Source organism: Nymphaea colorata, chromosome 11 (genome assembly GCF_008831285.2).
Source record: "Nymphaea colorata isolate Beijing-Zhang1983 chromosome 11, ASM883128v2, whole genome shotgun sequence".
NCBI lineage: Eukaryota > Viridiplantae > Streptophyta > Magnoliopsida > Nymphaeales > Nymphaeaceae > Nymphaea > Nymphaea colorata.
In genome coordinates this window covers 16861007-16873240 of record NC_045148.1, presented here as the reverse complement: position 1 = coordinate 16873240, position 12234 = coordinate 16861007, and the positions used below count along the sequence as shown (strand labels likewise).

General features: G+C 38.0%; 2 protein-coding genes across 2 annotated transcripts; both read right to left on the bottom strand.

The window, feature by feature from the left end:
• Positions 1-5636, bottom strand: LOC116264001 (uncharacterized). The gene is made up of 7 exons (XM_031643873.2): positions 5309-5636; positions 4766-4897; positions 2980-3186; positions 2214-2310; positions 1450-1553; positions 770-821; positions 1-395 (listed from the first exon to the last, which is right to left on the bottom strand). The coding sequence occupies exons 1-7, from the start codon at positions 5527-5529 to the stop codon at positions 171-173; spliced, it is 1038 nt and encodes a 345-aa protein (XP_031499733.1). The 5' UTR covers positions 5530-5636; the 3' UTR covers positions 1-170.
• A 2103-nt stretch (positions 5637-7739) lies between these two features.
• LOC116264731 (uncharacterized) lies at positions 7740-8370 on the bottom strand. Its single transcript, XM_031645093.2, has one exon. It carries the CDS (start codon positions 8364-8366, stop codon positions 7833-7835), a length of 534 nt encoding a protein of 177 aa, XP_031500953.1. The 5' UTR covers positions 8367-8370; the 3' UTR covers positions 7740-7832.
• Between the last annotated feature and the right edge of the window lie 3864 nt (positions 8371-12234).

Here is a 12234-nt window from a genome sequence, read left to right as displayed (position 1 = left end):
TGATCATGAATGTACATTGGATTTCCTTCGCATGAAATAAAAGCATTCTACAATTGTCAAAAGAAGCATCTGAAAGACAGGAAAATCACAAGATAAACAAGGTCACTGCCAGCAACCAATGATGATGCAAGCATGTACTACCAGATTGCACCAATCAAGTATGACTCCAGTCAAGAACCAATTCTTCGCACAAATGTAACAGTTGCCACCCGCGTCCCTTCAACTCCTCCAAATCTAAATGTTGGATATGACTTGACATGGTCCAGATATCTGAAAGGAGGGAGTGTAGGCTCGCTTCCCTGTGTATCCGAGGCCACAGCTGCAGGCAGTCTCGGCCTGAAGCTCTCAGCTTCTTGCACCAATTCATCTTTTGTGTTATTACAAGAGGTGATCACCTATAACCACAGTGAGACCCTAAGTTTAACTGGATGAGCTTCCACATGCATACACACACTCAAAACACAAAATACTCAAAATCTTTTTAGCATGTCTAGCGGGCAGGGTATGGAGACCTTTCAAGAACAGATTGTAATGGCAAGGCATCATGAAACCAGATACAAGATTCAACAATCTTCCAGGCTGACTTTCAATGAGTCAATCCCATGCACCCACAGTTTAATAGCCAGCAAGTGATGAATCCTCATACCCACCAGGCCAACTCACATGCAGAAGGGATAACAGAAACACTGACTTTCCAAATGTTGCCAAGAATATCAAGTAGCTCAAGGGAATGAAAAATATGAGGAGCTTATTGAGATAGAAATAGTACCAGCAGTCCACCAGGCGCAACCAACTTTGATATTGATTCCCAATACAAATTCCTGCCATATTGACGTAAAAATGCCATCAATCACCTCATAGAAAGCAAGTATTCTATCTATATTCTGGCTGCACAAGCAGGAATACATCATGAATGAACAGACCCCTACGTAGCTCCGAGAGACGCTGCATGAGTTATTAACTTGGAGCAAAGTAAGCTCACCAATGAGATTTATCGACGTGAATACCAAAGCTAATGGTGTAATGGCAGTTTGGATGACCAACCAAACGTACATTTGAAATGCATTTACAGATGACATTTTCTCTTATAAAAAATAATAAAAAGTTTGTCAGGAAGACAATTTTTGAACCACAAGAAATTTCAGAAGCTAAAAAAGAAAAGCCAACAAAAAAGGGTTTTGCAAGCAAATATTGGTCACCAAAAACATCATAATTTTAAAAATAGATTAAAAAAACTTAGCTTTTCAGACTAATATATGCCAGAATGAATTTTTGGAAACCGTCAGAATAATGCCTTAAAAACATGACGCCACATCGTCATTTATGTGCTGGCTGCAGATTTTATGTAGGCTATAATACAATAAAAAAATTAAAGTAGTTTGAACTCTCATACATAAGCAGCTAAATAAATCACGCAAAGGCGATCTACAGAAAACAAGTTATGCTTACCGCCTGGCAGGGCCATCAGGATGCAGCCCGATTGCATCAAATGTCCCTTTATCTGTAACAAGTTGGAATTGCTTCTCTAGCTTTGTCTCAAGAACATCATCAACCTGCAATTAAAAATGTTGTCTATTTTCATAAAGGAAAAACATCTGATATGAATAACAGGACATGTAATTAAGACAGACTTAGCAAAATACAGATACTTCGGCAATACAGGTAATTACTTCACCAAACAACCATGCAGCACCAAGGCCTACGAATTGCTGGCTTACCTAAAGGAAATAGGCAATGCCTAGGAGCTATCTCCACAAGTAAGAAAAGGATGACCTAGCTACCTGCTCATGTTACCTGGTCATTCTCCTAGTTTAGCAAGCCCATGCCTAGTTTCTGTTAAGAAGGTACGCATCCACCTATTTTGATGACCATTTGATTAGCAAATAAAGCAAGTCCTAGTTGCAACAATCTGCTATGGTGGACTGGCAATGATGAAGTTTTTACTTTTTCTTGGTAGCCTGCAGGCAATAGCAAGCAAAAGCCCTACTTTTTGAGAATTGCTGGTCCATCTACATCTCCAAAATTCTACAAATTGAATTCATTGATGTACTGGATCCTCACTTTCTTCTATTTGAGATACATAAGCAAAAGCAAAAGCAAAAGCCAAGAAGTCTTTCTTTAGAGTGAATCAGATCATAAGCCACTCTACACCAAGTGCAGAAACTTTGACAAAAGCCATGAACAAGGTAAATTAAAATTTTAGAAACACATACCTGAAAGTGGATATGAGGAAAACCATCACGGTCAGCAAGATTTCTTGCAAGGTCTACTGCACCTTCACTATAGTCAGTTCCAGTCAGATCAGAGAACCTGGACAAAGAAATTAAAGAAAAGAAAAAGAAAGGTCCAGTGTTACATTATGCCATCAATGTGGTCACTGAACTAATAAAACAATTATTGAAAAGGACACAAACAAGAACTGGACTCCTCAACAACCAATGCATTTTAAATTCCCACAAGCAACAGACACAAACTTGTGGAATAACCTAGAGCACTTGAGAAGAACAGGTAATTTCTTGGTTGTCCATAACCTCCTCGACAGTTTCTTCCTAAGTGGACCTTTCAGATAAAACCAAACTTTGGGATGCCTGTGTTGAGGACCAAAAAGCAGTTATATAAACAAAGGATGACTCCAAAACAAGCAACGAGAATGAGAAGAAAGAATTCAACATATTGTGCATCACCCTGGCCTTGCTTGACAATAGTGTAAAAAATGTTGTACATTAGCACCATGAATTGAAAATCATGTTCTTCATTCTTCAAAGCTTCACGTGTATCAAACTCTACATAGTTATCCAGCTCCAATGCAACAACTCATGTTATCAAACCTTTATTTCATTAATCTTAAAATTGCTTAAACAGTAACATGGACATCCTTCCCAAGTCCCCCTGAAGAATAAACTAACGTCAATACCCTTGCTGAGTGACTAGATCCCCTAAATATGCAAAAGCTATACATAAAACAAAAGCAACTCATACCCTTGCTTGGCAAGTTCTTGAAGAAACAGGCCATTTCCAGTACCAATATCAAGCACGCTCCATCTAGCCAAAAGCTTTGCAACCTCTTCACCAGGATTCGATTTGGGGATGTTTTCACCACTGAGACTCTTACAATGAACTTGAGGAAAATTGACGCACAGATTCTTTGTCCAAACAGCCACAATTTCCATCACTTCAACACCAAACCTACGTGAATATCAGAGGCATCAATAGTTGGCAACACAACAGGGAGTTTTTAATAACAAGCTCTGATGCATAGCCTGATCATATTATTTTCAGTTGCTTCAAAACACTAGTTCTTATTGAGTGCCTTGTTTTCTTAAAATCTTTCTGAGGCCTCCATAACTATTGCACAAGATAGGACTCCTGGAAGATCCTCTTAGGAAAGAGCATTGTCATTATAGACCTTTTTGACTGCTTCCTTTGTCAAAGAAACAATATGCAGCAAATTTGCACTGAATGGATCTTCACCAAAAAAAGTGATGATGCAAGGTTCCATTAGCTAAAAATTCCTTCATTAAGTGATAGCATCAATACAGTGACACCAGTTGTGGGGTGTGGAGAAAAGACTAGCATGATATTGAATTGGGAAGACTGACCAAACATATAGGACTATTTTCCGTCTATTACCATAAGGCATAAGCATTGATATAATTTACATACGTAGTGTACAGAAATGAAGGAAATGGAGAAAAGGGTAAAGGAATGGGTGCATAACTGAGAGAGATTGCTTCACTCCTGAAAGCTTTTACACAAATCGCCAAAAAGAAATAAGAGAAAGGATCAAAAGGCACCAGCAAGAGATTCACCATTATACACGGCTTTGATCATTCAACTTGAAAGGATCACAACAATCACTTGAAAGAAAATAAAAAAAATGAAAAGGAATTGTAAAGAAAAGAAACCCTTTCACTGCCCCACCATCCCAAAATCAATTGAACCCATTAGAATTCTCTTGGAAAACTTCCATGTTTTCAAATGACACCATGCTTGCTCTAGGTGCATCTATGAACAATGTCCGCAATCCCCTCACAGCAGCAGGACAAAATTATGTACTTTTTACATTAAAATGCCGGAAAAATTCGTGTTCAAGGCATCAATCAGACTAAAAGGCTTTCATGTTGGGATTAAGTGCATAAACATTGGGCATCTAAAAGCCACAGTAAAGCCAAGGGGAAGGATAGCCAGAGCGAATGACATTAATTCAAAGGCCCAAACAAATGGCTAGAAGCCTAAAAGTCAGGCCAAAAATTTTAGTTGGTCATCTGCGAAGTTACGTAACCGTTATTATCAACAAACCAAAAGAAGTACGTGCACAAAATAAAAAATTTTAATAAAATAATAATATAACACAAAAGAGCAGGCAAAATTTTGGGAAATCTGTCCAACTTCAAATAACATAATAACACAAAGGAAAGAGCACGCAAAATGGAACACTCCATCCAAAACCACCTAATTCATGCTTAGCCACATATAAAACAGTGATTGCCCGTGCCGGTCAAAGTCTACAGCCCTAAGAGCACAATCATGAACCATAGACGTAATCAACGAGAAAAGTGACGCTCAGGAGTAGGGAAGAATAACTCCACTTGGTAACGCAACTAAGACATCAGGAAAGAAAAGGAAGCAGAACAGAATCGGGATAATGATCTGCAAGCAGTGCCGCAAAAGAATGAACCAAGAAAGAAGGATCGAAACAGTGATACAAAATAAAAAGGGCGCTATCGTCTACATCTCTAGTCAGTCACGATCCACAGTGTCTTACCAGACTTCTCCGGGATGGCCATGCTCATGGAAATTCACAAGCTCATCAGCATACGCAGAATCCCAGTAACTCTGCAAACCTAGCATTGAGTTCTCCGTTTCCACTTCATCTTCCTGCTCGTCCTTATCGGAACTGCCCAGAACCATCAAACAATAAAAAGGAAAAACAAGAAATTAGAGAGGAAAAAAGTGAAATTTCTAAAGCATACATAAAATCTCCACGAAGACGCCAATGTGGCACCAAAAACCCCCGAATAGAAAACGAAGAAAGCCCGAAACAATAGAATATAAGAGGACAACCATGAATAGGTACCAAATCCCTACTGAATGAAATGGAATGAAATCCCAAAAGGAACACCGAGCGAGATTGAAAAAAGTGAGGGATTGTCGACTAAAAAAGAAAATAATAATAATAATAATTTTTTCCTGAAAGCCAGGTGAAGAAGCTGAGGGAGGAGGCGACAAGATCCATGAAGAAATTGACGGAAGGAGGCGACGAAATGGAAAGCAGGAGAAGAGCAGGACAGACGATATCGTGATTCACCTGTAGTCGGAAGCCGCGCGGAGGGCGCCAGCACACAGGGCCTCGGAGGCGTCGGCGTGCCGTTGGTCGTCGTCCAGCGTGCTCCCGTAGTCGCTCTTTATCGACCACGAGTCGGCCGCGACGGACCGGTCATCGTCGGAAAACAGTTCGGACGCGGCCAGAACGCGCGCCTGCGCTATCGCCGGCTCCGAATCCTCAGGAGGCCACCTTATTCCCGCCATCGCTCTGGTTCTCCGATCGCCGGAAAATAAGCGAGAGAGAGAGAGAAAGAGAGAAAAGAGAAAGAGAGAGAATGGCAGCGGTCACAGGCTGATGTTGAATGAAGAGTCGCCAGTCCAATTGCCATTCACGAATTGCATTATTACGCTCAATACCATCTGTAAAAGGTAGATCACACTGAATATTTTCCTGCTATCAAGCTCCAAACTGAGCACGCCCCACCTGTACGATCAAAAGTGACGGAGCCCGAGCTCATTGAGTTCGAGTCTACTTGAACTTGACTTGATTAAGAAGCCTGAGCTCGCATTCGAGTGAGCTCACCTCAACGATACAACTTGGTTCATTTAACTCATTTATGTTAAACATGTCTCAATTTTTTTACTCTTATAACTCCATTAACTCATTTAGTTGTTACTTGTTTAATTATTTTTTTTATTATAATTCAATACTGATTGTGTAGTGGAGTCAAGTCAAGTTTAAACAAGCCAAGTTCTTATCATTCGAACTCGATTCGTTTAACATTTCAAACATAAATTTGAACTCGAGCTTGAACCAGTCAAGTACAAGTCGAGCAAGTTCGAGCTGGCTCCAATTGTTGCGTAGCGCTATATACGATTATGAAAATATAGGATGGACCAAAAAATAAAAAAATAAATCTAAATATTTTTTATTTTTTGAGTATTTTTTTTTCCTTAATAATTTAAGGCTACTTTTGAGTGGATATAACCTACTGATAAAAGAGGACAAAAGACCCTCATTTTCTCTCTTTACTTTTAAGGTTCTAAACTGTTTGGATGTCAGTGATGGTAACAACATGGTTCACATAACGCCCCAACTGAATTTAAAGTTGAAAATCGTAAGTCCATTTTTAAGTTATAATTTAAATGAGATGTTAGCTTTTAATGTGGTGCAACTAGAAAACTTCATTTCATTAATGAATGTACTTAGTAAAAAAAAAAAAAAAAAAAAAAGTATAACTACCAACGTTGCAATTGTCGGATTCGATGTAGAACAGACCCATGTTTAAACGCTACGTGCATGGTTAACAAAGAGAAGGAAAGGTCTAAAGGCCGGGTTCTACATGGAACTTGTGTAATTGTATCTGCTTTGAACCGTGATCGATTTAGTGCTTGAATTTAAACCAATTTGGACACGAACTGCTTGTGAGGTAAATCATGGTTGATTAAAGCATGAGATGCAGGTGAAACGTTGCTTTGTGTTAATAAATTGTTGTGCATTGTGCTTGTATATGAGTGAAGATGTCACCCTGATCAAGTCCCAACCTCACTAGTCTCCAGTTTAAGCTTTCTCATAATTTTATTCTCCAAACGAGTAGCGGTCAGAACTCAACTAGGGTTAACAAATTCCTTATCATTGCAACAGCATTCATACATAAGAATTTAAAAACCCACCATTTGATACAACTAGCATACATGTAATCAAAATGACCAAATTACAGTGTCCTATGGCTTCATTCCAAACAAAAGTCTAGTTCCTTAGAAGTTGGTTTACATGCTCTACTTTTAACTATAGCAGCAAAAATGAATCCTGTATCAGAAAAACAAAACATAAAGCCTGTTCTACAGATTATGTTTTTAATATGTAGAGGCTGACTCCTCAACAAATGATTAGCAAATTTGTGCAACATGATGGATCAAAGGATAGTCGAATTGATGTAGATAAAATCATGAACATCAAACAAACATCTACAAGTTCTAATCAACAAAATTAAGTACAGTGGCACTGCATAGACATTGCAACTGAACTTAGACTCTTGAACAAGGCGATTGCGTTTAAGAAGAAACCTTTGAATTTTTTTTTTTTATGTTTCAACTTCAAAATAAGCTGCAAGAACCTTAGGGACTGAAATTCGTTAAGCTTTTGTTCGGAATAAAAGTGTCGAACAAAGTCTTTGAAAGCTTGATAAGGTTTCGAATGAAAGAATAGAAGTTAGCTTCTTGCTAAAGAAGCTCTGGAAATTCACCTGTATCTTCTGTTTCATGGTTAAACAAAGGAAAAGTTGCTGTTAAATCCAAAAGTTGGGCTTCACCCTTAATTTTTCACTCAAACTCATCATTTTAAGGAAAAACAGGGGGAGACAGAGAGAAATCCATGTGCTTTCATAGACAGTTATAACATTCTCCAATAAACCAATTATATACAATCTTAACAAGTTAATGTTGAGAGGGGGAGAGAGAGAAAGGTGGAGGGATTGATTATAAAAGATGTCTGTGCGTCTATGTATATAGGCAATCAACAGACACCCAAAAACAAAATTAATATCGAGGATCATGACTAGCCATTTTTAACACAAGGACTCTTCACTGATTGTCTCTAACAATGGCCTCCTAGACCTGCACACGCTCAATCTTCGATTAAACTGATCCATGGCCACGTGATCTGCATCCTCCAATCTAAGTCTAGGCATCGTGAACTCCCCTGAACCATCACCTCCACAACTCGGACCACCACCAACCTCCGGCAAGATCTTCGCACCTCCAGACGTACCATGCTTCTTCCTCATCTCACTGGTAGCCGTCACGAACAAGCCCCCCATGTCGGCCGGCCGAACGACGGAATTCACCCGCGACATCGGGAACAGGACATAGACGCCGCCCATCTCGAGCTCGTCGTCGGCGGACAATGGCAGAAACCGCTTGCCGATCTGCAGAGACTGCAAGCCGACCACGAAATGGTCGGGCTTGTCGAGCATCAACTCGGCCGCGTTGACGGGGCCGTCGATGTGCCTGACATCGCCGCCGGTGCCCAGGATGACTTTCACGGCGGAATTCCGGGAGGCAGTTTCCGGTGAGAGTGCGCAGGAGAGGTAGGCGCCCATGGTGGTGGACGTGAAGCCCTGCTGCGGGCGGCCTTCTTAAGTAGAGAGAGGGGGAGATGAAGACAGCCAGCTGTTATGTGAAGTTTGACCAAAAAGCCCAAGATACGCGTTGAGGTGGAGTGCAAGAAAAAAGTAATGGTCGGGTTCGAGATTTTTCCACGGTAGTCCCCGTTTTGTACGTTATATTCTAAAGCAACCTTTTTCTTTTATAAATTTCAATTTACTGCAATTCATTATGTTTTTGTACATTTTTTTCTCTCTACCTGGCGGTGATTTGGTGCCTCTTAATCTTATGTTATGTTAGTGGTTACGTTAAATTTATAATTCCAACAAACTGTTAATTAAGTGGAGAACTATTAAAAAAGATTAATTGTCTCAAGTTAATTTGCATAACTGGTTTGGACCACTGGCTGGTAGAAGGCATTCTGGGAACGAGTTTCGAGAGAACAAAAAACTTGTAGAGTTATTTTGGTTGAACATTGCCAAACTAAAGAGGCCCCATGTTGAACATAACAGTAGGAAGCTTCCTAAAATTTGCAAGGAAAGGCCAAAAGGTGATTATTTTATGTGTTCAATTTCTCAAGTGTTTCAATGTGTTTCCTTGAAATCCTTGATGAGCAATCAATATTATAAAGTCATAGATATCATAGAGGGATGCCACGATAGCCTAAAGTTTGATTGAAGATTATATTGGAGGTACACCTTCTCACCCCCTTCGTCCTCTTTCCCTTGATTTAAGGTATAGAGTTGCTTTGAGCCTTGGTTGAAGATCAGAACACCTGTCAACTAGAGTGTTCATATCGACACATAACAAAAAGTGGGTTTTGACTCTGAATGAGTTAGTGGAGATTATGCCAAACTGGTTTAAGCAGCAAGTTGCATGATTCTTTATGGGTATTGTAAAACGATTTCTTCCTTCTTCTTATTTTTTCTTAGGCCTAATGTTTCTGTTCATGGAGGCGGCAGGTTTGAGCTCGATATTGGTGAATGAACTGAGACAAGTTCAAGTTTCAGGCTATGGATTAGGCAGATCCTTACCAGATTATGCCAAGAAAGTCTTGGAGATCCTTCGTATCAGTGCATGTACAGATTGGATGCATGTACCTCTTAAAGAAATTTGGATTTAATTATTAACCGGATTTGGACTTATTGTGCAGTTTCATAATTGAATTTGAATCCCAGTTTGATGTTCAACTGAGTTTGATGAAAATCTGACCCTACACACACACACACACACATACGATCTTGTACTAGACATATTTGAGATCGATTTAAAAAGGGTTCCAAATCCAAGTCTAATCTGAGTTTCATACATATAGGCTGGATCTGACCTGAATTTGAAGGGCTAACATCTCAGTTTTGACTCCAGAAGTCAAAGTTTAGGCGCAGAAATCGCGTTACTAATAATGTTTGATTGTTGGCATGAATCCAAAGTTCCATTGGTGGGGAATAAAACAATCATGCCTGTTATCTTTCACCTTTTGTGATTTGAAAAAAAAATTGTATATTTATCAGAAAATAATTATATTTGCTGCTGTCGTAAAAATAACTATTAATGAACGATCGTCTTATATGACAGTGCATATACATGGGCAATTTATGAGAAACATACAAAATATTTTTGGAGTATCGCAATGCAGATGAGATGTCCAGAGTCGCAGTATTTTGAAATCTGGCTTTTATCTGGCCCTAGCAGTGGACAACAACTTAAAAAGTTATTTATTTTTAGAAAAATTGGTAGATATGAGACCTTTAAGTGGTGGCGGACTGACAAGGAATCATCTTGGCTGTTGATCTTTTCAAAATGAATGGTTGATAAAAAATGAAGGAAAAAAATATGATAACTTTTTTCTATTGATTTTCTTTCCACCATCCATGTTATAAGATGTTTTATAATTTGCACCTAAGGGTCTCGTACGTACCCAATCCTCTATGATTTTGTATTTTATTTATCGTGGGGCAGATATTTGAGGAACTCTTCGGTTAGTCACGTATTTCACTGAATGCCAAATTCTTGAAGCTGAATGGATGGTACCTTGACTGAAAATTTGGCAAAATTCTTATACTAGGAAAGTATCTGGTGCATGGAACACAGCCTTATGGTAGCACAAGCATTTTGTTTTTGTTACGACCAATTCAATATTCATGAGCTTAAAGTTATATGTATAGAAAATTGTTCGAAAGATAAAAAACCAACTAGATAGAGCCTAACTTTAGCAAGGTAAAAAGATTAATACAATCAAACACGTGAAGACGAAAGAGTTTATTAGGCCAAGTTTTTCTTAAAAATAGGGTGTGTACGTTGCGAATAAGAAGTATGAAAAACAATCGTTTGATTGCATAGTTTCAAAGACGATCATGCTAAAAGTAGATTTTAGAATCAAACTGCTAGTACTTCAATTTCTAATATGATAGTTTGGGAGGCAGGCTAGGGGTAGACATAGGTGTGGGTTATGTGCGAGAAATTCTCTAGATGAACCCCAAAAAACTTTTATTTTATATTGATATTATTGAATAATTTTTCTCTTTTACATACTGGTGCCACTTAAAAATTTAAAATATTATACTTAGTTTCCCCTTAATGAGAATCTTCTCATTGTCCTTAAGGCAAGTCCTTGATCAAACTACTCTAATGACTCGTACTATTTCTAGGCAAGTCAGACTGCTCTAATGACTCGTACTATTTTTATTAGTGTGTGTATAACTAGAAAAATTGAATGACAACTCTTGTTTTTTAGAGTCATCCAATCGTACAGTTCCAACATGATGGACGGTTAAGACAAAAAAGTGATGTATCATCTAATACTAATTTGCACCTTTTTCTTTATTTTTCTGGTGGCATTGGTTAGATGCTGGATGAATTTAGATAACCCGAATCATGGTTATATATATATCTATAACTAACTAATATTAATTTATACTTTTTTTTCTTTATTTTTCTATTAACGGTACATTTGCTTTAAATGGTGATATATATATATATATATATATATATATATATATATATATATATATATATATAAAATGTTAGTTTGTATTTTTTTTCTTTAATTTTCTATCAACAGTTCATCTACTTTAAATGGTGGCATTGATTAAATGGCTGGATAAATTTAGATAACCAGAATCATATATATATATATATATATATATATATATAAAGTGAGAAAAATTTGCTAAACAAAAGCTGTCCTAATGTCCTAATTTATTTGTTGTTTTCCAACGAAAGCCAGAAGGCACAATTTTTTTTTCTTTCTGCGTGGCTGGTGCTGACAAATGCCATGTTCTCCTTCACATTAACTTTGCTGACCTTTTTTTTGTGGGGTCAAATCGAATGAAGTCCAAAGTCTATGACAACTTCTGTTACCATGTGCTTTTGAAAGACAAAATGATCGGCTAATTAAAGATAGTGGAAAATGTACCTACTTGTTTTTTTTTTTATCTCCATCCTTAGGTAATTTCTTTAATAAAAAAACCTCAGCAGACTAAATTTTGGCGATTTGTTGTTTAAGCAAGTATACATGACATCAAATTATATATCATAACCTATCTAGATTTTTTGAACGTGAAGATAACACTTAACCTGCCCAGGTTTGTCCAATTTTATCAACATAAGCAGGAGCGTCCGAATTTTCCACGATGGTGATAATCTGATCATGGCTTGCATCGTTCTCATAATATCTTGATATTCAAGAGCTGATGATCCTTTATCCTTTTCCTAATAAGGCCTTCTGAAAATTTAGGACTTGCATTTTATACAAAAGTATTGCCCACGAGAAGGTCATGCATCATCACCATTGCTATGCCTTGCTTAAATGAGGATATTCCGACCAAACTGCTTTAAATAAACTAGATACAGAAAAAAAAAAAA